General features: G+C 44.4%; 1 protein-coding gene across 3 annotated transcripts in view; it reads left to right on the forward strand.

Moving 5' to 3' along the window:
* The window catches only part of LOC126298421 (uncharacterized), a 174,619-nt gene that overhangs the window by 23,631 nt on the left and 124,321 nt on the right, over positions 1–26,667 (forward strand). For all 3 annotated transcript variants that reach the window (XM_049989751.1, XM_049989749.1, XM_049989750.1), the window contains exon 2: positions 6,508–6,639. In XM_049989751.1, the coding sequence (XP_049845708.1) occupies positions 6,508–6,639 (132 nt within the window). The remainder of the gene's footprint in view (positions 1–6,507; positions 6,640–26,667) is intronic.

The following is a 26,667-nucleotide window of genomic DNA, read 5'->3' on the forward strand; positions in this document are numbered from 1 at the left end:
AAAATGAGAGGCTACATCCTGTGCATATGATGTCCAGCTATGCAGTCATGGACTCTAGCCCCTGGCTTCCAGTTTTCATTCATGAAGTCATGTGTCATGCATTTATGTTAGTGTCACACCGTTCATCCAGAACAATAGCTTAACCTTAATTATGTTCCACTCACTGTAGTGGAGACTTAGCGATTCTTAGGACTCGTTTTTGTTTTTGACGCATGATTGACTTGGTTACATCAAGTTCGTCAGATTCTTCAACGCTCTCCGCTGCCTGAGCGACACCAACTGGTGTGCAGATCGCTCTACGCTGCTGCAGCTCTACAGAGCCCTTGTCCACCCTGCCTCGACTATGGGAGTCTGGTTTATGGTTCGGTGGCGCCCTCGGCGTTGCATTTACTCGACCCAGTGCACAAACGTGGCGTTCGCCTTGCTACAGGAGCTTATAGGATGAGTCCCTTGACCAGTGTCCTGGTGGCGGTCAGAGTCCTTCCATTCGGCCCAGGTCAGAGCTTAGGATTGTGGTTTGCGTCCGTTCTCGTCTGTCTGAACTGGAATCCTTCACATTTCCACCTCTCCACGAGATCCATTCAAATACACCTCTATGGTGTACACCAAGGCTGCAGATTATTCTGGAAATCTCGCATGGCCCTTAGGACTCTGTTAATGCTGTGGCTCTCTATCACTTTCTTTCGACTCTCGACATGTACCAGGGCCATGAAGTGGTTTACGCCCACCCCTCGATGTCTGATGGTCACATAGGCTTTGCATATGTTCATGGAGGACATATTGAACAGCACTCTTTGTTAGAGGGCTGCAGTGTTTTCACTGCAGAGCTAGCAGTCATATCTCGTGCTCTTGAGCACATCCGCTCATACCCTGGCGTGTTATTTCTCCTGTGCTCTGACTCCTTGAGGAGCCTACAAGCTATAGACCAGTGCTACCCTCGGCATTCTTTGGTAGCGTCCATTCAGGTGTCCATCTATGCCCTGGAACAGTATTGTTGTTAAGAGGAGTTTATTAGGACTCCAGGACATTTCGGAATCCCAGGCAACGAGCTTGCTGACAGGCTGGCCAAACAGGCTATGTGGAAACTGCTTCTGGAGATGGGCATCTCCAAAACGGACCTGTGTTCTGTCTTACGCCGCAGGGATTTTCGGCTTTGGGAGATGGGATGGCATAACAGTACACACACCAAACTGTGTGTCATTAAGGAGACTATGAATGTGTGGAAGTCTTCCATGCAGGCCTCTCACAGGGAATCAGTTGTCCTCTGTCGGATCTGCATTGGTCACGCTTTGGCGACCCACTGTTACTGCCTGGACTGTTAAGACCTGCCTGAGTGTTGGTGCGCCAACCAGTTGACAGTGGTCCATATTCTGGTGCACTGTCCCACTTTGACTGCCCAGCGACGAAATCTTGGTTTACTGGACTCGTTGCCACTAATTTTATCTGACAACGCCTCGTCGGCTGATTTAGTTTTACGTTTTATTCGTGAGGGTGGGTTTTATCATTCGATCCAAGTTTTAGCGCATGTCCTTTGTTACATCTGTGTCCTCCACCCTAGTGCTTCTAGGATGGAGGTTGTAATATGTTGCAGAGTGGCTGGCTTCTCCTTATTTTATTCTAATGGTCAGCTAGCCATGGTAATCTGCTTTTTTGTTTTAATCTCTACATCCCTTTTCTTGTGTTTCTGTGGTTTCCTTGTCCATTTACGTGTTTGTTGCCCTTCATAGTTCTTGTGATTTTTCTTTTCATTCCGTTTTGAGTTTTCAGTCTCGTTTATTTTATTCTCATACTTGTGGCATTGTTTTATTTGGAACAAGGGACTGATGACCTCGTAGTTTGGTCCCTTTTCCCTCTTTTAATCCAACCAACCACCTCTGGCGCTCATGAGCATATCCGTTCCTACACAAATGAGCCCTTCGTCATCTGTAGTGGCTCCTTAAGCAGCCTACAAGTTCTTCACCAGTACTTCCCTCGCCATCCCTTGGTCATGACTATCCAGGAGTCATTTTAAGCCCTCAGAAACAGTGGACGTTCAGTGTCCTTCGTTTGGACCCCAGTACATGTTGGGGTCCCAGGCAATGAACTTGCTGACAAGATGGCCAAACAGGCTACTCTGGAGAACAGCCTGATGGAGACTGAGCTCCGATCAGTCTTCTGATGTAAAGTTTTCGTGACCCAGAGTACTGAATGATACACCCTCAATATACCAAATAAACTACATGTTATCAAGGAGACAAGAAATGTATGGTGGTCATCCACGCAAGTCACTCTCTGGGACTCTGTTATCCTTTGCCTGCTCCGCATTGGCCATACTTGGCTGACTCATGGTCACCTCTACTGTCGCATGAGCCCACCTTGGTGTCACTATAGTTCCCACATGACTGCCAATCACATGTTGTTCGACTGCCGCGCTGTGGCGGACTTTCATGATTCTGGACACACTGCTAATGATTTTGGCAGACAATGCCTCAACAGCTGATGTTTTACGTTTTATTTGTGGGTAGTGGTGGTGGTTATCACACAATCTAAGGGTGGGCATATGACCTTCTCTCCCAGGCTACCCTTCCTCCAATTTCACTCTCTTTCTTTGCTGTTTGTTCGCCTTGGTGTTCATCTTTTCCCTATCTGTGTCCCTCTACCCCTGTCTTTTAGGCTATAGATTTGTGTGTTGCAGAGTGGCTGGCTCATCCTTTTTTAATTTTTCGATGAGCCAGCCGAGGCCATCTGCTACACTATTTTAATACCTTCCACTATTCCACTTAGTGTACGTTTCCCCTGTTAGCTTCTTTCGTTTTGTTCTTCAGTGTGGTTTGAAGTTTTATGTCTTTCACTTTCCCCAACTCCTTTTGGGACTCTTTTTAACCGGAGACCTGTTTGACTGTGGAAAAGGGGCTGATGAGCCTGTAGTTTGGTCCCTTTGCTTCCCAAACCAGCCAGCAGTTGCTCAAGACTGGATTGTTTCTCTAGCTGTACTGAATGGTAGTTCGCCTTGATATATGTTGTATTCATCCACTTAATGCTTTCACATTTGTCTTGTTCCCATAATTTGTTGTTTAGCCTTTTTTTTTCCATTCCGGAGTATGCCTCCTTCCACCGGGAGGTGGGGAGGAAGGAGGGAGATGCCAATCGGATCCTGAAACTGCTCCTCCCCTCTCGTCCCCGCCCGCAGGAAAGGCCACTGGGGTGCTCGCAACTGTTTTCGGCAGGTGCACCTGCCCTATCTCACTGTATTCGTTCGTCTTCCTTCGCAAATAGTTCTGTATCGAAAATGATAACGCATAGAATCTAACTGACTTGTTAAGTTATCAAATGGATTGAATATCTCGTTGATTTTAGTCACTTTTAACAACGCTAGTTGATCGCTGAAAATGTTGCCATAATAAGAAGTAAAATTGAACACAAGGTACTAGCCTTTTTAACTAGTACAAGATCTTACGGCAACATTGATACGCTGGAATCCGTGACCATCTTGCAGACTACGAAGCTTGTGAGTTATACTCACAAGGAACTTCCCCATCACACTCCCCTCAGATTTAGTTATAAGTTGGCACAGTGGATAGGCCTTGAAAAACTGAACACAGATCAATCGAAAAAATAGGAAGAAGTTGTGTGGAACTATGAAAAAAATAAGCAAAATATACACTCCTGGAAATTGAAATAAGAACACCGTGAATTCATTGTCCCAGGAAGGGGAATCTTTATTGACACATTCCTGGGGTCAAATACATCACATGATCACACTGACAGAACCACAGGCACATAGACACAGGCAACAGAGCATGCACAATCTCGGCACTAGTACAGTGTATATCCACCTTTCGCAGCAACGCAGGCTGCTATTCTCCCATGGAGACGATCGTAGAGATGCTGGATGTAGTCCTGTGGAACGGCTTGCCATGCCTTTTCCACCTTGCGCCTCAGTTGGACCAGCGTTCGTGCTGGACGTGCAGACCGCGTGAGACGACGCTTCATCCAGTCCCAAACATGCTCAATGGGGGACAGATCCGGAGATCTTGCTGGCCAGGGTAGTTGACTTACACCTTCTAGAGCACGTTGGGTGGCACGGGATACATGCGGACGTGCATTGTCCTGTTGGAACAGCAAGTTCCCTTGCCGGTTTAGGAATGGTAGAACGATGGGTTCGATGACGGTTTGGATGTACCGTGCACTATTCAGTGTCCCCTCGACGATCACCAGAGGTGTACGGCCAGTGTAGGAGATCGCTCCCCACACCATGATGCCGGGTGTTGGCCCTGTGTGCCTCGGTCGTATGCAGTCCTGATTGTGGCGCTCACCTGCACGGCACCAAACACGCATACGACCATCATTCGCACCAAGGCAGAAGCGACTCTCATCGCTGAAGACGACACGTCTCCATTCGTCCCTCCATTCACGCCTGTCGCGACACCACTGGAGGCGGGCTGCACGATGTTGGAGCGTGAGCGGAAGACGGCCTAACGGTGTGCGGGACCGTAGCCCAGCTTCATGGAGACGGTTGCGAATGGTCCTCGCCGATACCCCAGGAGCAACAGTGTCCCTAATTTGCTGGGAAGTGGCGGTGCGGTCCCCTACGGCACTGCGTAGGATCCTACGGTCTTGGCGTGCATCCGTGCGTCGCTGCGGTCCGGTCCTAGGTCGACGGGCACGTGCACCTTACCCCGACCACTGGCGACAACATCGATGTACTGTGGAGCCCTCACGCCCCACGTGTTGAGCAATTCGGCGGTACATCCACCCGCCCTCCCGCATGCCCACTATACGCCCTCGCTCAAAGTCCGTCAACTGCACATACGGTCCACGTCCACGCTGTCGCGGCATGCTACCAGTGTTAAAGACTGCGATGGAGCTCCGTATGCCACGGCAAACTGGTTGACACTGACGGTGGCGGTGCAAAAATGCTGCGCAGCTAGCGCCATTCGACGGCCAACACCGCGGTTCCTGGTGTGTCCGCTGTGCCGTGCGTGTGATCGTTGCTTGTACAGCCCTCTCTCTGTGTCCGGAGCAAGCATGGTGGGTCTGACACACCGGTGTCAATGTGTTCTTTTTTCCATTTCCAGGAGTGTACAAACTGAGTAGTCCATGCGCAAGATCGGCAACATCATGTAGATCGTGAGCACAGGAGCGCCGTGGTCACGTGGTTAGCGCGAGGAACTGCGGAACGAGGGGTCCTTGGTTAAAGTCTACCCTCGAGTGAAAAGTTTACATTCTTTATTTTCGCAAAGTTATGATCTCTCCGTTCGTTCATTGATATCATTGTTCACTCTAATAAGTTTAGTGTGTGTGTTTTGCGACCGCACCGCAAAACCGTGCGATTAGTAGACAAAAGATCGTGCCTCTCCAATGGAAACCGAAAAAATTTGATCGCAAGGTCATAGGTCAACCGATTCCTCCACAGGAAAACACGTCTGATATATTCTATACGACACTGGTGACGGCATGTGCGTCACATGACAGGAATATGTTGTCGATCCACCTATTCTTCTGCATTGCCCGATTTAGGTTTTCTTGTGGATGTGATAATCACTCCCAAAAAAGTGATGAAAACATAAGAGTTTGTCACATAAACTGCAACAAATGAATGAAACAGTTTCACAGTCGCACAGTTTTCCCTGTGCTCTGTCAAAACATAATTTTTGTTTCGATGTTTGTTTAGGTGTTGCGTCTCCATACTACGGCGCAGTTACCTCGCATCGGACGGACGGACAGATAATAATTGCCCGAAAATAAAAATTTCAACCTTTCACTCGAGGGAAGACTTGAACCACAGACCTTTCGCTCCGCAGCTGCTCACGCTACCCACCAGACCACAGACCTCCTGAGCCGTCATTCTCCTTGATGTTGCTTATATTGCACATGGACTACTCAGTTTCTATATTTTGCTTTTTTTTTTCATAGTTCCACACAACTTCTTCCTGTTTTCTCGATTGATGTGTGTTCAGTTTTTCAAGGCCTAGCCACTGTGCCAACTTACAACTAAATCTGTGGGGGGTGCGATGGGGAGGTTCCCTTGTCAGGCACACTCGGATGTTCTCAGTTGGGTCATTGATGCCACCGCGGCAAGTCATGATTTTTTACTTTAATAATGTAGTCTTTAGTGCACTGAGTGCTAAGGATTGTCTCTGTAATCTAACATCCAGTTGTCAGGAAGCTTCTCGAAAATGCGACAAGGCTGTTCGTGGCTCTGTAACAGCACGTTAGTGCTTACTCACAAAACGCTGGTGGCAGCGAAATAAATCGTGCCCGAAAGGAAAAGTTCGTGTAACATTACAAAACCAAATATAATCGATGAATTATAGATCTATAGAAACAGCATTTTTGAAACTATTTGCGTTGCCTTCTGTACTGTTGCAGGGTAACGTGATACACCAAATGATAACGTTTGAGTTTATAGGCAGCTTAAGTTTGTAGAAACCTAGTCTCTTACATTTTTCTCTACTTTCGCGTTGTGGAGAGCTGCCACAGTGTATTTCCGTATATTTAAGGAGCAATATCATGACTGCATTTCAGAAACGTGTTAAGTCGTGGGACCGATGTTCAACCGACAGGTTTATTGGAGTGCGCTGTCGTCGTAGGCCGGGCGTGTCCATTCATCACTACGAACGAATTTCAGATCACCTAAGAAAGGATATACTCTTCCAGGTAAGAAGTTTTATAAATAGTAAGTAATATAACATTTTCTCGACACTCTGATGTCACTGGTCTGTTACCATACCAGAAGACACAGGCAATCGTTAGTAGCCTTCCTATGTCTGTAAAAGTATGCGTGTCTTGTTTGCACATACATAGTTTTAATCAGAAACTAAATGTTTCACTTTTGCATTTGGGTAGCATTATATGGCCTGTTAATGAAGATTTGTATGTTAAGTGTAACGGAACGTTATCTCCTATCAGGGGAAAGTGGAATTGTTATATTCAGAATTTCCCGCAATGGTACCAGGAGACTTCTCCAGAATACTGAACAGAGTAGATACGCGTTATACCCTCGTTGCTTGCTGCTAGAAATGGCAGCATACTACGTGTTCGCCTGCAGTAAGATCGGCTGGCAGTTTAAATATGTGGGACATTACCGAACACCAGAGAAGTATCAAGCGAGCAGCAGGTTCTTGGTGAACCACTTACCACTTCCTCATATGGTGGGAAGTGCTCAACGCTTTCATAGCATTCGTAAGCTTGATGCGCCTCCTTTGTGTTAATAAATGGGGAGCAGATCAAGGAACTGGTCAGAAATAGCAGAATTCTGGTTTGGCGAAAGAGTTTCTGAATAGATAGCCATCGGCGTCGTAAGTCCTATGTTATCGTGGTGTAAGTTTGACACAAGCCAGACTTACGTGGGATTTTTTGGGGTCTGTTATAAATTTCAGTTGTATATTAGGATTTATTGGGCATGCAGTGTACATTGCATAACTCTCTGTAATCGCGTCAAAAAAACTTCTACCCGAATACTTCAAGTCCTGAATATATTAGGCGTTTTGGTTCGTGAGGGCAATCGGTGAAAGTGTGGTATCTTCGTACACAAACGACTCAGTGGATAAGCTAGCAGCTAGATATCAGTCGAATGTGTGGAGTGATACCCTGTCTGCCGACGTGAATTCATCCAATGCGTGCAGCGACTCATCTGTAAAACCACATAGCTTACTCAGCGCAGGCAAGGGTGTTGCCCTTCAAAACACTTACGAAGGTAAATAACTGACAAAATGAATGGGAAATGGAAATGAATGTTACAAACAGATTAAGTAATAAATTTCAGTAACGAATTCCAAAAAAACTTACGTGTTTTCACTTTTAATACACATATGAAACCACAATATGTATACACAACATTTATGCTTCTTAATTTTGTAGTTGTATACCACAAGGCTGTGTTAACAATGAGGTACGTCCAGCTATAGAACCGTAGCACTGAAAGGTAAAATCGTTTCTGTATGGCGCCACGCAGTGTGCCGCCTCTATGGCTAGCAATACTGCAGCTGAATAATAATAATAGTTCATTATATGTTCTGCATCCAATGACTCTTTTCGACGCCTAAAAGTGGTCGCTGAAGGGCATCATCGAAATTTATGGAGGAAAGCAGCATTGCTTATTCTCCTGAAACCGTGGAAGGATCGAATCTGCCCAGGTATTTATCTGACAATGCATGCATTACAATAATTTATGAAATTTTGTCTCACTCTCAAATATTTGTTTGTAGAATGAGAGGTCAAACTAGAACCCTATACCAAACAGTTAACCTGTGGTTTCCACTGGTGATTCATATACGGTGTGCTGCGTAAAGATATCTCTACTTCGAGAGGCCAATGTGTGATTTGTTGGGTTACTGACGTGGAGGAGATATTGGCAAATAGTGGCGTATGTGCCATTTTCAGCAGGCGCTATGGCTTTTTTTTCTATCGAAGAAGGTATCGTAACGGTAATACTTCATTCAAATTACTCTCATATGATAGATTCCTAAGTTAAACCAGATTGTTGGGGACCATGAAGAGGGAGAAGGCTGGTTCCAACATTAAGGAGCCACAGCTCACACATCTCGGCGTTCTCTATAAATTTTAAGAGTTATCTGCTGGACGTCTTCGTGAGGAGGCATCGCCTAGCCCCCGAGGTCACCCGATTTATCACCTTCTGATTTTTTCTTCTTTTTTCCTTGTCTCTTCAAGGTTTAAGTGTACAAACATCGCCCCAAAGCCCTGCCAACGCGTAAGGAGGGAATCACCTTGGAAGTGGCTGACATTCCACCGGAAATCACACGAACTACTATGGCTAACTTCCAGGAAAGGCTCAATGTGTCAACGAAGGGAAGCCATTTATTGGACATAATTTTTAAAACCAACTAACAGAAAATTGCATAGCATTTGATGTTCTCAAATAAAAGTATTTTCTCTGTATCTCTCTTTGTAACTACCTTTTCAAATACGGGACGTCATTTGCACCTATACAAACATCACATAACACCAAAGGGGAAAAGTCCACAGCAGTTAGATCCCACTATCTCGTTGGTTATAGGTCAGGATTTCCTCCCCCAACCCAAATATCTTCTCTGTTGTTAAAGTGCACACACACACACACACACACACACACACACACACACACACACACACACACACTAATATCGAAGTGATATGAACCGGCTTTCTCGCAAACAAGACGTACGATCTCCAACTGTGGCAGTAAATCCCCACTGAATTAACGTTCCGTAATCAAATGAGGTGGCAGCAAAGATAATGCTGTTGGGTGATACGTACAATCACAGCCCCCAAGCTGATGAAGCCTCGTTGCCGGTCTGAGATGAGCGAGGCCCTTGTACGTTCATCACTCCACACACACAGCTAGTTCGCCAGTCGAATACGCATCACGGCAAAGACACACCTCATCTACGAACAACAAAAATTATGGGAGCTCGATACTGTGGTGTTGTGCGGGTGCACATATAAAGGGCTGTCCTAGGCTGAGGACCCCATTTGCTAATTATTAGGCGACGTAGGTACTGAGTCCGTGAGAAGCATAAATGAACACGGACACCAAGTAAATTATTGACAAATTTATTCCCTAATACAGTTTATAATAAATTGTACGCTACGCGTAACCCTTCAGCACTGTGTGTCACCCTAGCCCGAATAACTAGAGCTATCGAGACTCACCACTGCGAGCCTTAAGACTGATTGACCTATCGTCCGTGCCTCGCTTGTTAAACAGTTTCCCCATTCTTCACTTAAAACTTGCGGGCTGATAGGCCGTGGTCGAAGTATAAAACTCATTGACGATTCGTCTCCGACTGCGGGAGACATCCTCAGAGGCACAGCGGCGAACTGCGAAGAGAACTCGAGGAAGCGCTGATCATTTAGGCAGTACAGAGTGCGCCCCTGTCGATCGCGTGGCGTCGGCTATGAGATTCTCTGGTAATGCCAACATTCTCGATTGAAAGTAAGCGATCGTCACGCTTGTGTGCAACGCTCACATCCAAATTTTATCCAGTTCAACACCTTCGCTCTAGGTAGAGAATCAGGAGTAACGAGGAACAACAGTCGCCCGAGGGCAAAGTTTTTCTTCCGTTCATTAGTAAGGTCACAGATCGCATTGGGAAAGTTTTAAACAAGTATGGGGTGGAAATTATTTTTACTCACCAGGAAACTAAAAGAATTTTTAAGATCGGCAGAAGATGCACGACACCCTTTGGCTACACTGGGCGTATATGAAGTTCCTTGTAGTTGTGGACAGGTTTATATCGGCACCACAAAGAGAAGTGTGAACACCCGTCTTGTTGAACATAAGAGGAATTGCCGCCTAGGTCACGCGGATAAATCGGCCGTAGCGGAACATGTTTACCAGGAAAGTGATCATGAAATAAAATTCAGCGAGACGAGCGTCAAATCAAAAACCCCGCATTATTATGCACGCTTGTATAGAGGCTAACGAGATTGCTAAACATCTTAATAATTTTAACAGGAAAGACGGTGTTAAACTGGATAAAATTTGGATGTTAGCGTTGCACCGCAAGCGTGACGATCGATTACTTTCAATCGAGAATGTTGGCATTACCAGAGATACTCGTAGCCGATGCCACGTGATCGACAGGGGGCGCCCTCTGTACTGCCTATATAATCAGCGCTTCCTCGTGTTTTCTTCGCAGTTCGCCGCTGTACCTCCGAGGATGTCTCCCGCAGTCGGAGACGAAACGTCAGTAGAGAGTTTTATACTTCGACCATGGCCTATCAGCCCGCACGTTTTAAGTGAAGACAATACCAGCCCTGAAAGCTTACGTTGTAGGAGTTTCCCCCATTGTCTGTTTACCGTGTACAGGCGGCCGATAACTGCACTGTGAAGCCATATACTGTGCCAGGTGTCACCTCATACAGGCCTAAGTACACGGTCCAGCCACATTGTGTTTACCGCTTATACTCGACGTCCCCGTGTAGTAACCACTCACAGATGACAGGTGGCAGCACTAGCGGTGGATGGTATATAAAGCGTGGCTGGGGGACGCGGAAAACACTGCAGTCGTTGTATTGTGGAAACGAAGCGATTTATCTGACGCCCAAAAGGGTATTATCATTGGCTTGCGGGCCAAGAGTGGAAGCATTTCCGAAACGGCTAAGTTTGCAAGCTGTTCCCGTGCCACCGTGGTTAAAGTGCACGGCGAAACTGCGTTATCCTAAACTGGTACTGAGGCAAGTGTGGTAAACCATGTGCCGGCGATGACGGGTGAAAGACGGCACCGGAGATGTGTACGAGCGAATTGATGTGCAATCTTTGAGCAATTGATCATCTAGATGAACCAAGTTGCTGCTAATAGGCTCAATTACTTTCCAGCGAACGTTGTTTCGTATGGGCTTTCGCAGGAGGCGCTGGTACATGTACTCATGCTTACAGGAGTTCATTGACAACCAAAGCTGGAATTTGCATGTTGGTACCGCAACTGGACATTGAGTGGCGGCAGATGAACAACTTTTTATGCTCCACCGGACTGAAATCAAACATCCCGCAACAACCGTCATATTGGTCCAGCCTGGAGGCGGGAGCATTATGGCCTAGAGAATATTTCAGTGGTTCTGTGGCGTTCCTGGGTGATCTCGTCATTCTGAAAGGCACAACGGATCAACACAGGTATGCTTCTATCCTTGAGGGCCACGTCCACCCCTGTATGCAGTTTGCTTTTTTTTCGGCACCATGGCATCTACCAGCAATTCAGTGCAGTGTCACACAGCCTCCAGTGTAAGTGCGCGGTTCGAAGTGTTGGGATGAGTTTACAGTACTCGTTTGGCCACCAGACTGCTGTCTTCAAACCCAGTCGAGAATCTGCGTAGAAAATCGGAAGAAATTCTGGTCGTATGTAAAGTACACAAGCGGCAAGTGCAGTAAATATCTTCGCTGCGCAGTGCCGATGGTATTGTTACCGACGATGTGCCGCTAAAGCGGAGTTATTGAACGCAGTTTTCCGAAATTCCTTCACCAGGGAAGACGAATGAAATACTCCAGAATTTGAAACACGAGCAGCTGCTAGCACGAGTTTCTTAGAAGTAGATACCTTAGGGGTTGCGAAGCAACTCAAATCGATTGATACGGTCAAGTCTTCGGGTCCAGATTGTATACAGATTAGGTTCCTTTCAGATTACGCTGATACAACAGCTCCCTACTTAGCAATCATATACAACCGCTCGCTCACCTATAGATCTGTACCTACAGATTGGAAAATTGCGCAGGTCGCACCAGTGTTGAAGAAGGGTAGTAAGAGTAATCCATCGAACTACAGACCTATATCACTGACGTCGGTTTGCAGTAGGGTTTTGGAGCATATACTGTATTCAAACATTATGAATCGCCTCGAAGGGAACGATCTATTGATACGTAACCAACATGGTTTCAGAAAACATCGTTCTTTTGCAACGCAGTTAGCTCTTTATTGGCATGAAGTAATGGCCGCTATCGACAGGATCTCAAGTTGATTCCGTATTTCTAGATTTCCGGAAAGCTTTTGACACCGTTCCTCACAAGCGACTTCTGTTCATGCTGCGGGCCTATGGGGTATCGTCTCAGTTGTGCGACTGGACTCGTGATTTCCTGTCAGGAAGGTTGCAGTTCGTAGTAATAGACTGAAAATGATCGAGCAAAACTGAAGTGATATCAGGTGTTCACCAGGGAAACGTCCTGGGACCTCTGCTGTTCCTGATCTATATAAATGACTTGGGTGACAATAGGTTGTTAGCAGATGATGCTGTAATTTACCGTCTAGTAAGGTCATCCGAAGACCAGTATCAGTTGCAAACTGTTTAGAAAAGATTGCTGTATGGTGTGGCAGGTGTCAGTTGACCCTAAATAACGAAAAGTGTGAGGTGATCCACACGAATTCCAAAAGAAATCCGTTGGTATTCGATTACTCCATAAATAGCAAAACTCTCAAGGCTGGCAATTCAACTAAGTACCAGGGTGTTAAAATTACGAACAACTTCAGTTGGAAAGACCACATAGATAATATTGTCGGGAAGGCGAGCCAAAGGTTGCGTTTCATTGGCAGGACACTTAGAAGATGTAGTAGGTCCACTAAAGAGACAGCTTACACTACACTCGTTCCTCCTCTGCGCGGTGTGGGATCGTTACCAGGTGGGATTGACGGAGGACATCGAAAGGGTACAAAAAAGGGCAGTTAGTTTTGTATTATCACGTAAAAGGGGAGAGCGTGTGGCAGATATGACACGCGAGTTGGGATGGAAGTCCTTAAAGCAAAGACGTTTTTCGTCGCGGCGAGACCTATTTACGAAATTTGTCACCAACTTTCTCTTCCGAATGCGAAAATATTTTGTTGAGCGCAAACTACATAGGTAGTAATGATCAGCAAAATAAAATAAATCAGAGCTCGAACAGAAAGGTTTAGGTGTTCGTTTTTTCCGCGCGCTGTTCGGGAGTGGAATGGTAGATAGTATGAGTGTGGTTCGATGAACCCTCTGCCAAGCACTTAAATTTGAATTGCAGGGTAGTCATGTAGATGTAGACTGCGGTAGGGTTGTTAGCGCCATGAATTCTCAACTGAGAAACCTAGTGCAACTGGCCTTTGGCATAGCTCCACACCCCTGTCGATACCTTCCATGTTTTCATTGATTCTCTTCATACACGTCTCGCTACTTTCGGCCCTGCAAAAGGTCGTTATTTAGGCTACTGACAGGTAGTCACATTAATGGGCCTACGGTGTAGCTGATCAGGATTCACAGATAGCGGCAACTACGAGCGCATGTGCACGCGAGTGGTTGCTAGCATGCCTTTAACCCTTACAATTACTCCCTGAAAAGAAGAGCTACCCAAGATTGTTCACGACGAATACCTGGGCGTCATCATAATTATGTTACGCCAGTTGCGACAACTATAATTTCGTTTGCAGACACAATATCGGATGGTACGGACGAGTGAGCATCTAAAATAAAAACGTGGTATATGACATGGTGCAGACACCAGATAAATTAATAGCAGTGATAAGAACCCAATATTGACAATTAAGTGTGTAGTAACGTTCACATCTACATCTACATGACTACTCTGCAATTCACATTTAAGTGCTTGGCAGAGGGTTCATCGAACCACAATCATACTATCTCTCTACTATTCCACTCCCGAACAGCGAGCGGGAAAAACGAACACCTAAACCTTTCTGTTCGAGCTCTGATTTCTCTTATTTTATTTTGATGATCATTCCTACCTATGTAGGTTGGGCTCAACAAAATATTTTCGCATTCGGAAGAGAAAGTTGGTGACTGAAATTTCGTAAAAAGCTCTCGCCGCGACGAAAAACGTCTATGCTGTAATGACTTCCATCCCAACTCGTGTATCATATCTGCCACACTCTCTCCCCTATAACGCGATAATACAAAACGAGCTGCCCTTCTTTGCACCCTCTCGATGTCCTCCGTCAATCCCACCTGGTAAGGATCCCACACCGCGCAGCAATATTCTAACAGAGGACGAACGAGTGTAGTGTAAGCTGTCTCTTTAGTGGACTTGTTGCATCTTCTAAGTGTCCTGCCAATGAAACGCAACCTTTGGCTCGCCTTCCCGACAGTATTATCTATGTGGTCCTTCCAACTGAAGTTGTTCGTAATTTTAACACCCAGGTACTTAGTTGAATTGACAGCCTTGAGAATTGTACTATTTATCGAGTAATCGAATTCCAACGGATTTCTTTTGGAACTCATGTGGATCATCTCACACTTTTCGTTATTTAGCGTCAACTGCCACCTGACACACCATACAGCAATCTTTTCTAAATCGCTTTGCAGCTGATACTGGTCTTCGGATGACCTTACTAGACGGTAAATTACAGCATCATCTGCGAACAACCTAAGAGAACTGCTCAGATTGTCACCCAGGTCATTTATATAGATCAGGAACAGTAGAGGTCCCAGGACGCTTCCCTGGGGAACACCTGATATCACTTCAGTTTTACTCGATGATTTGCCGTCTATTACTACGAACTGCGACCTTCCTGACAGGAAATCACGAATCCAGTCGCACAACTGAGACGATACCCCATAGCTCCGCAGCTTGATTAGAAGTCGCTTGTGAGGAACGGTGTCAAAAGCTTTCCGGAAATCTAGAAATACGGAATCAACTTGAGATCCCCTGTCGATAGCGGCCATTACTTCGTGCGAATAAAGAGCTAGCTGCGTTGCACAAGAGCGATGTTTTCTGAAGCCATGCTGATTACGTGTCAATAGATCGTTCCCTTCGAGGTGATTCATAATGTTTGAATACAGTATATGCTCCAAAACCCTACTGCAAACCGACGTCAATGATATAGGTCTGTAGTTAAATGGATTACTCCTACTACCCTTCTTGAACACTGGTGCGACCTGCGCAATTTTCCAATCTGTAGGTACAGATCTATCGGTGAGCGAGCGGTTGTATATGAGTGCTAAGTAGGGAGCTATAGTATCAGCGTAATCTGAAAGGAACCTAATCGGTATACAATCTGGACCTGAAGACTTGCCCGTATCAAGCGATTTGAGTTGCTTCGCAACCCCTAAGGTATCTACTTCTAAGAAACTCATGCTAGCAGATGTTCGTGTTTCAAATTCTGGAATATTCCATTCGTCTTCCCTGGTGAAGGAATTTGGGAAAACTGCGTTCAATAACTCCGCTTTAGCGGCACAGTCGTCGATAACAGTACCATCGGCACTGCGCAGCGGAGGTATTGACTGCGTCTTGCCGCTTGTGTATTTTACATGCGACCAGAATTTCTTCGGATTTTCTACCAAATTTCGAGACAATGTTTCGTTGTGGAACCTATTAAAGGCATCTCGCATCGAAGTACGTGCCAAATTTCGCGCGTCTGTAAATTTTAGCGCATCTTCAGGATTTCGCGTTCTTCTGAACTTCGCATGCTTTTTCCGTTGCCTCTGCAACAGCGTTCGGACCTTTTTTGTGTACCACGGGGGATCCGTTCCATCTCTTACCAATTTATGAGGTATGAATATCTCAATTGCTGTTGCTACTATATCTTTGAATTTGAGCCACATCTCGTCTACATTCGCATAGTCAGTTCGGAAGGAATGGAAATTCTTTTAGGAAGGCTTCTAGTGGCACTTTATCCGCTTTTTTAAATAAAATTATTTTGCGTTTGTTTCTGATGGATTTGGAAGAAATGGTATTGAGCCTAGCTACAATGACCTTGTGATCACTAATCCCTGTATCAGTCATGATGCTCTCTATCAGCTCTGGATTGTTTGTGGCCAAGAGGTCAAGTGTGTTTTCGCAACCATTTACAATTCGCGTGGGTTCGTGGACTAACTGCTCTAAATAATTTTCGGAGAATGCATTTAGGACAATCTCGGAAGACGTTTTCTGCCTACCACCGGTTTTGAACAAGTATTTTTGCCAACATACCGAGGGTAGGTTGAAGTCCCCACCAACTATAACCGTATGAGTGGGGTATTTATTTGTTACGAGACTCAAACTTTCTCTGAACTGTTCCGCAACTGTATCATCGGAGTCTGGGGGTCGGTAGAAGGAGCCAATTATTAACTTAATTCGGCTGTTAAGTATAACCTCCACCCACACCAATTCGCACGGAGTATCTACTTCGACTTCACTACAAGATAAACCACTACTGACAGACACCAACACTCCACCACCAATTCTGCCTAATCTATCTTTCCTGAACACCGTCTGAGACTTCGTAAAAATTTCTGCAGAACTTATTTCAGGCTTTAGCCAGCTTTCTGTACCTATAACGATATCAGCTTCTGTGCTTTCTATTAGCGCTTGAAGCTCAGGGACTTTTCCAGCGCAACTACAACAGTTTACAACTATAATTCCGACTGTTCCTTGATCCAAGCACGTCCTGTAATTGCCAAGCACCCTTTGACATTGCAGCCCATCCCGCACTTTCCCGAGGCCTTCTAACCTAAAAAACCGCCCAGTCTATGCCACACAGCCTCCGCTACCCGTGTAGCCGCCAGCTGAGTGTAGTGAACTCCTGACCTATTCAGCGGAACCCGAAACCCCACCACCCTATGGCGCAAGTCAAGGAATCTGCAGCCAATACGGTCGCAAAACCGTCTGAGCCTCTGATTCAGACCCTCCACCCGGCTCTGCACCAAAGGTCCGCAGTCGGTTCTGTCAACGATGCTGCAGATGGTGAGCTCTGCCTTCATCTCGTAAGCAAGACCGGCAGCCTTCACCAAATCAGATAGCCGCTGGAATCCAGAGAGAATTTCCTCAGATCCAAAGCGACACACGTCATTAGTGCCGACATGTGCCACCACCTGCAGCTGGCTGCACCCTGTGCTCTTCATGGCATCCGGAAGGACCCTTTCCACATCAGGAATGACTCCTCCCGGAATGCACACGGAGTGCACACTGGATTTCTTCCCCTCCTTAGCCGCCATATCCCTAAGGGGCCCCATTACGCGCCTAACATTGGAGCTCCCAACTACCAGTAAGCCCACCCTCTGCGATTGCCCGGACCTTGAAGGCTGAGAATGATCCTCTGAAACAGGGCAGGCGGCTGCATCTGGCTCAGCCAGAGACAGTGCCTGAAACCGGTTTGTCAGACGCACCGGGGAGGCTTTCTGATCAGCCTCCGGGGACGCCTTTCGCTGCCTGCCACGCCTTGGAACGACCTCCCAATCAACCACAGGCGAGGGCTCAGCCCCACTGCGGGCAGCAACCGGGGCAACCACAGCGGCAGACCGATCTGGGGACAGACGGGATGAGGTTTCATCCCCGTGATACCCGAGTCCGGCTCCCCACAGTGGTGCCCATTGGCAACAGCCTCAAGCTGCGCGACCGAAGTCAGCGCCGATTGCAGCTGTGAGCGAAGGGATGCCAAGTCAGCCCTCATCCGAACACAGCAATCGCAGTCCCTGTCCATTCTAATTGATGTTTAACAACAGTTACTGAAACACGAGTCCGTGCCTAGATAACGCAAGCGGAACACACAAAGAATGTATCAACTAACCTGTACAAATGCCTAACGAATGCGCTACAATCTGCTGAATTTACGATTACAGTAACTAAAACTCGAAATTGCACCTCCTATACGAAACTCACACGCAATTTAAATAAGAATCTATGAAGTAAACACTAAAGCGCGATGCTACAACTGTCAAATACTATAATACGCCCGAAATATATGAATTAAACAATGCAAGTACCCAAAAACACGCAAAGAAATTAAACTATCTAACAAATAAGTAAGCTAGGGTTATACGACTTGCTGCAGCAGCTGCTTATCCAACGGCGGCAGGGAGCACACTGAAAGATTCAAAAGACTTAGTCCTGTTTGCTGCTAGGGCGAAATATAATTCATTGCTGGTAGTCACTGGATTATTGTGAATATATGTAATTGCTATCCCTGGGAAAGATACCCACAGAACGGTTTGCGTATGTCAGTATGTGAGATTGTAATAAACTGGTAAATAAACTATACAGTGAAAAATTTCCAGCTCCACAAAAAGTAGATGTCAATAGAGGAGACATATCAAAAGATCACATGAATTCACAGTGGATAGCATTTAAAATTAATTAGCTACAATTTAACTTTACGTATGGAAGGTAGTTCAGATATATCAAAACTTTTACATGTAAATGACACGTTCTTGATTTAAGTTAGTTATACCTTCGGAACATCTTTCGAGAAATAGCTGATAAGAAAGCATTAAAATTCTAGGGTAATCATATCAAGCAAGATTATTCACAAATGGTTCTTTCTAACACCTGTATACTATCTAAGAATACTGTTGATTATGACAATTTAACTTACAACTACTTTATACATATGCAGATTGAGCTCATTCAGAGATATAAAACAGCATTGAGCCTTACTGATCAGTAATTCTTTATGATAAGGTGTTTAAATATATGTGAGCACTCACAGCATACAATTCTTGGAACTCGCAGATGATTGCATTCATTCCACCACGAATTTTGTTCAAATGTGTAGTGCGTTGTCCTACAACTTGTCCAGTAAAAGTTGCGAGGTTTGTAATGCTTCTTTGTTTACTCCTTAATATAATTATCAGGGTGGTTAAATAAATTGGTACAGACTGTTCAAGTATTAATTTTTTTCCTACTTACCATCCCACAGATCTCGACTCTGTAAAGTACCAAATACCGTCTAAAATCAAACCAGACGTATGTGTGTCTAATCGAAATTTTTTACGGTAGTGGGTTTAAGTAAAGTTAATATCTTTCTCATAATAAGGAAATGTAGGCTCTTTCTGCGTTTCGGCAGTGATCCAATAGTTATGCCAAGACAGTTTTTATCCGAAACTTGGTCGTTATCCTTATGGAACGCCGGCCGCGGTGGTCTCGCGGTTCTAGGCGCGCAGTCCGGAACCGTGCGACTGCTACGGTCGCAGGTTCGAATCCTGCCTCGGGCATGGATGTGTGTGATGTCCTTAGGTTAGTTAGGTTTAAGTAGTTCTAAGTTCTAGGGGACTAATGACCACAGCAGTTGAGTCCCATAGTGCTCAGAGCCATTTGAACCTTAATGGAACGAATTAGATCAGTTTGCTTTATAACGGAACTGAATTGTTGAATTATATGTAAATTATACTTAAGCAGAAGTTTATAACGGTACTTGGTGCAACTACCATACCTGATCGTGATTCAAACAAGACGCCTATTTTCTGTAGTACGATTTCTGAAGTGCTATTGGAATACACTACCATAACAAAAATTAGAATTACTATGAATATAGTTCAATAGTTCTAACGAAAAGAGTTAAACGGTGAACATAATAACCAATGTCTCTTGTGGTAACAAGTAGAATAAAAATTTTGCTGAGGAAAAGCCTGTTTTTAAGTGTAGCTGCGTGAGTAGGTCTAAAATATATTTTCATTAATGTTATTACTAGTCACGTATATGTATCCTGTAAACTTACTTACTCCATATCATTTCGATAAAAGAATTGTTCATATGTCCTGTGGAACGTGTAACTCCAATTAATGTCTGCAATTCTACATTTGCATAACACACTGACATTGCACATGGTTGAAAATACATCTTGCATTCGTTTATACTTCTACTGAGATGGTACCTGTGTCTGGGGCTGGTTTGCTTGGTGTGTGGCGATGGTTCAGCTGCAAAATCTGGACTGCGGCCTTGCAATGCTCACTTCCTGGATTTAGGAACAGCTGACCTGCCTCAGTCGACCCCCTCATATTGTGATGCTACAATCTATCTAAAAATGGCTTTACATGATTTACATGAACTATAACTGAGCAAATGGCAGTTCGAGCTTGAGAGATAACTGGTGACAACACCTTCAAGATTACATTTGGTCCCTTCCAAAACTTCTTAAACTTTTTCAACTGACTCCTCTTCAGTGCTACATGCTCAGGTAGGTGTATCCTCAGTTCAATACTGTGGCGTGACTGCTTGGTAATTGTGGTGTTTTGCTTGCTGAAGGAAAGACTGAAAATTCCATTGTTTCATGAAAAACCTTGCCTCCTTTAGTTCATGTGCTAATTTCTTCACATGTTCATTAATGATTCCATCAGTCGATCAGGCAATCTCTCATCCTCCTTCTATACACAATTTCATGCACACTTAAGCTGGTGTACATGTGCATTTTTGCATTGTAGGCACTTAGATTGCTCAGCAGACAAACATTCCAGTTATATTTGTTGCTTACATAGTGGTGAACCACCTTAATGATCTGTGGACTTGTTCAAATTAGCCAGTTCCTTCAGACTGTTTTGGTGTAGTTCACAGCTGAGTTATTTTCATCTTACAAGTCTGTTTATGAAATTTACACATAAATTTCGCTCATTCGTCACTGATTGCTTAATGGTGACCAACACTTAAGAATTCATACTTTTATAAAAAAAAATTGAGATACCCTCACACTCACATCAAATACCATTATGATTTATCTGGAAAAATGGTCCAATAGTCTATTTATTTTTGTGTCTTGTCTGGGTGTACTTCAGGGAATATCGTTAGGCACAGCAGTGGAATGTGGTGTGCTTCGGAGTTCAGGTGCCTTGGCTTCAATGCCTGGACTGCAAGGAAAGTACACAACTCTATAAAAAATCCCTTTGCCTCAAGGTATGGTGCGTGCTGATGAGGTAAAACATTCTCTTCGGGAGAAACCTCTGGGGGCATATTCCAACCCCTCCCCCAGTTGTAAAGGGCTTGCTCAGACACACAGGACTCTGTCTAGACCTGCAGGTGATACTGAATGATACAAACGGAAGTCACAAAGATGGGCGGAAGACGCCAGGGTCTTCAAAAGCTAGCCTCATAATAATGAAGTTTGTGTCGTATAGGAAAATACCTGAAATATTCAGAGGGAGGAAGCAGCTCGCGCATTCAGGCCTGACAACACGCGAGGATCTCACATCTGAGAGACTGAAGATTTCGAACAATTTGGGCTACAAAACGTATGGACAAACGACGGCAGGATGCTGGTGAAGACCAAAAATGGGAAGAAATCAATCTGCAGTGAATATTAATTAATGCCTGTGCTTTAGGACCTAAAAACTTATCAGCTCTTGCTACCTCTAGTATGTGTGTTTATTTTTGTGTAATTTGTAAAGGTTCAATTCATTTTTTATCACTTCCTTAACAGTTTTCTGTTATTTGCTTGTTTACTTTCAGTACTTCTAACAAATTTGCTGTACTATTTTCACACTTCCGATACCAACATTTTTATTTGACTATTACTTCAGTATTCTCACAGGGCTCTGATTCAGGCGATTAATCTACTGTCTTACTCACATTTTTTATTTAGAAATGTTATTGTTACTCATCATTAGAAGCATCAACAGTCCTCTCTGTTTTTATTCTGTTTATCTTTAGTACTTTTCCACATAGATCGCACTAGTTCTGTTTAGCGAGTTTCTTTTCCCGTCACCTGCCAGCTGTTTAACGACGACTGAAAAGCCTGCTAGCCTTAGCCACGAAACCTCGCTTATCCTGCCACTTTCATTTCTGGGAAACCCATGCTCCACTTCATCAGAGCGCTGTGATACACGCTGTTCCCCCATCCTCACTTGTCCACAGTTCCTAATGACCAGCAACGGCATCTTCGCGAGCTTTGCACCCAAGCGCACTAAGCTCCATACTGCACACGCAAATGTCCAAATTCTGCCAGCTCATCAATAAGAGTTCTGTCAGACATATGAATACACAGACATCCAGGCAATACTTTCGAAGACGTGGCTCAAACCAAAGTATTCCACCAAGTTTGCTAAATCTAGACGGCTACTCATTCCTCTATCAAGCCGTTGAGAGAGTAAAACAGAGCTGTATGTACACTCAATTTATCGCTTACTGTGCCACACACATCCAACAATGATGTAGATAAAAAAGTGGAATATATGTTCACAGAGACAAAATCCCTTAAGAGAAAATGTCTGCTGTGTATGTCCTATACAAACATCCTGAAGTAGGCAGGCTTCCTTACTTAAGAAGCTGGTCTTTCGAGACTCGAATCTATATGCCAGCATATAATTACAGCTGGTGACACTAACGCATATTTCCTGTAGACTATTCCTTCCAATGCGAAATTAAAGCTGATACTTCTTCACATGTCACCCCTTCAGCTTGCTTCTACCCATCGTGCTAACAGTAGTGGCACACTCATATAGATTTGCAACGAAATCCCCAAACAGAGTAATTTGTACGGTTCTAATATCTGCAATTAGCATGTGTCCCCATGTCACAATTTTGATGATGTACTCACCAGTGCGTCCCGAAAGAACCTGCAACTTACTACAATACTGGCCATTAAAATTGCTACACCAAGAAGAAATGCAGATGATAAACGGGTATTCATTGGATCAATATATTATAATAGAACTGACATGTGATTACATTTTCACGCAATTTGGGTGCATAGATCCTGAGAAATCAGTACCCAGAACCACCACCTCTGGCCATAACAACAGAGCGTGGATGGGGTGTACAAGCACAGCTGCCCATGCAGCTTCAACACGATACCATAGTTCATCAAGAGTAGTGACTGGCGTATTGTGCCGTGCCAGTTGCTCGGCCACCATTGACCAGACGTTTTCAGTTGATGAGAGATCTGGAGAATGTGCTGGCCAGGGTAGCAGTCGAACATTTTCTATATCCAGAAAGGTTCGTACAGGACCTGCAACGTGCGGTCGTGTATTATCCTGCTGAAATGTAGGGTTTCTCAGGGATCGAATGAAGGGTAGAGCCACGGGTCATAACACATCTGAAATGTAACGGCCACGAACAAGAGGGGACAGACGTGTAACCAATGGCACCCCATACCATCATACCGGATGATACGCTAGTATGGCGATGACAAATACACGCTTCCAATGTGCATTCACCGCGATGACGCCAAACATGGATGCGACCATCATGGTGCTGTAAACTGAACCTGGATTCATCTGAAAATGACGTTTTGCCATTCCTGCAACCAGGTTCGTCGTTGAGTACACCATCACAGGCGCTCCTATCTATGATGCAGCGTCAAGGGTAACCGCAGCCATGGTCTCCGAGCTGATAGTCCATGCTGCTGCAAACGTCGTCGAACTGTTCGTGCAGATGGTTGTTGTCTTGCAAACGTCCCCATCTGTTGACTCAGGGATCGAGACGCGGCTGCTCGATCCGTTACAGCCGTGCGGATAATATGCCTGTCATCTCGACTGCTAGTGATACGAGGCCGTTGGGATCCAGCACGGCGTTCCGTAGGACCCCCCTGAACCCACCGATTCCATATTCTACTAACAGTCATTGGATCTCGACCAATGGGAGCAGCAATGTCGCGATCCGATAAACCGCAATCGCGATAGGCTACAATCCGACCTTTGATAAAAGTCGGAAACGTGATGGTACGCACTTCTCCTCCTTACACGAGGCATCACAACAACGTTTCACCAGGCAAAGCCGGTCAACTGTTGTTTGTGTATGAGAAATCGGTTCGAAACTTGCCTCATGTCAGCACGTTGTAGGTGTCTTCACCGGCGCCAACCAAGTGTGAATGCTCTGAAAAGCTAAACATTTGCATATCACAGCATCTTTTTCCTGTCGGTTACACTTCGCGTCTGTTGCACGTCATCTTCGTGGTGTAGCAATTTTAATGGCCAGTAGAGTACTTAATGATATTTCAAACACATTAATTTATCTGAACTTGCAACTGAGGCGCAAGACATAGTTTGGCGGACGCCTTCCATTCCCTCCGCAGACATAAACAAAAAACTTCATGGACTTAAATACAAACTTACTATATGACTGACATAAAGACGACAAAAGAAAGAAGGAAACCTACTCTTTGGCTAAGTGAAGAATTAAAAAAGCTCATAAATCTCAGACACTGAACATTGGTCATACAAATTTGCCCCACGCCTGAAAATCATACTGCTTACAAGCAGAAGTGAAACACAGTCAAGCTGACAAGGAACCCCTTGAGTGCGAGGTCGCAAAAGGCTACAGATGATTACAGCATTTGGCGCCTCACATATTGTCTACCATGCAACCACAATATTGGCTGCTAACGGGAACAGGGGCGGGACAGATGGTATGCAATGGAGAGGACGGCATGAAGCTACAGAGCGTAGTTGAGCTGCTTAGTCGAAGAGTTACTCAACAGTGCCAGTGGCATTGACAAAAAGCAGAGCAAGGGCACATATAAACAAAGCAAACATTGCATTATATTCTACAAAAACAGTTGCAGAATTTGTCTTGTAAAGGCAACAGTGATGAAATCTCAATGGAATTTTTATATTTTATGAAGTTGCCAAGACCGTTAATAGTTACAGTTAATTACTGATAACATGATTTAATATCTTTAAAATTTTTTTGTTATTCTTTGGTATCAAAGATGTGATTATTCTGGGATAGTCGATAAGAAAAAGTCAATAAAAGTCTTAAGCAGGCAAAGTGGCGTGTGTTCTTGGTGATTTAAAATTAGACTAAATATCGTCAAGCAACATCTTTTGGGAACTGCCACAAATATTACGTTACTGCAGTTATATTTGGTGACCCTTGACGTAATAATAAGATATGACGACAAACGGGAGCGTTTCCGAAGATCGCCTGTAAGCAAACAAAGTTAGCATCAAAATTCCGCCTTTTTGGAGTGAAAACCCCGAAATTTGGTTCTATCAAGTAGAAGCACAGTTCAGAATTTGCAACATTGTAACAGAAGAAACTATATTTAACCACCTAGTGTCACAATTAGAACCAAAATACATCGAGAATATTTGGGACATTACTTGCGGCACAGATGCGAATAAATATTCGTTGGCTAAGGAACGTCTACTGAATATTTTCAAAGAAAGTGAAGATAAGCGTAGTAAGAGATAAGTTACTGGAATTGATTTGGGAGACCAAAAACCTAGTCAGTCATTACGCAAAATGCAAGCCTTGGCAGATGTAGATGTGTCAGAAAAAGTCCTAAAGACACCTTGGCTAGAAAAACTTCCGGATTCTATAAGGAAAATTTTAATTGTGAGTGACGAGGGACTCGAAGAAGATGGCTATAATGGCTGATAGAATAACAGAAATAAATCCCCGTACCAAATTGTTCGTCACAAAAAGTGGTGCTTGTAGCCAACAGGATGTTTCCATAACAATGAGTTACTTGATGACAATTTCGGGGCTAGAGCAACAAATGGCCGCGCTGTCAACTGGTTATCGAGGCATGTCTCGTAACAGAAGCTGTGAGCGTCAATGTGAAAGAAGTCGTAGTAAGTCTCGAAATAAATACAACCCTAAGGGCAAGTACTGTTATTACCACTTTCGCTTTGGGCAGAACTGCAAGCCTGAAAAATGCACACCTCCATGTAGCTGGACTGAAAAGCGAAACGCGACCCAGCAGCTGAATTAGCGGTAAGTTCTGCTGCCCAAAAGTCCATTGCCGCAAAACCAGCTTATTTGTAACCGACAAAAAAACTGGATTGCAATTTTTAGTAGACAGTGGGGCGAATGTTTCTGTAATTCCCGCTTACGTAAATGTTAATGGTGAGTCACCATATAAATTGTATGCAGCAAATGGTACCAAAATTTCTACGTACCAACTTCGTACTATTGATGTGGGACTGCGACGTCAATTTCAATGGTCATTGATAGTTGCGAAGATCAATAAAGCTATACTGGGTGCCGATTTTTTGGATAAATTTCAATTATTAGTAGATGTCAATATTAGTAGATGTCCATAATAAAAGATTAATAGATGATGTAACCAAGCTCAATGCTGAGGGTAAAGTTATGTCAATCTCAGAGGAAAACGTCCTGAGCCAAAACACAAAATTTACAGATCTGCTGTTACAGTATCCAGACATAGCTAAACCTAATTTGGTACCTAGCGAAATTAAACATGTCAAACACTATATTACCACTGAAGGCCCGCCTGTGTTTTCTAGGGCAAGACAATTAGACCCAAAGCGCATGGCGATGGCAAAACAAGATTTTAATTTCATGTTAGACAATGGCATCATTAGACCATCTAAATCTGCATGGGCAAGTCCTCTCCATATGGTACCTAAGAAGGATGGCTCAATACGTCCGTGTGGAGATTTGAGACGGGTAAATGAAATAACAATTCCAGACCGTTATCCTGTACCTAGAATAGATTTCCATTGTATTCTTCAAGGCAAAAACAATTTTCTAAAATGGATATCTTTAAGGCCTATTATCAAATACCTATTGCTGAAGAAGGTAAGCAGAAAACAGCTGTAATCACACCATTTGGACTGTATGAATTT

Source organism: Schistocerca gregaria, chromosome X (genome assembly GCF_023897955.1).
Source record: "Schistocerca gregaria isolate iqSchGreg1 chromosome X, iqSchGreg1.2, whole genome shotgun sequence".
In the NCBI taxonomy this organism is placed as follows: domain Eukaryota; kingdom Metazoa; phylum Arthropoda; class Insecta; order Orthoptera; family Acrididae; genus Schistocerca; species Schistocerca gregaria.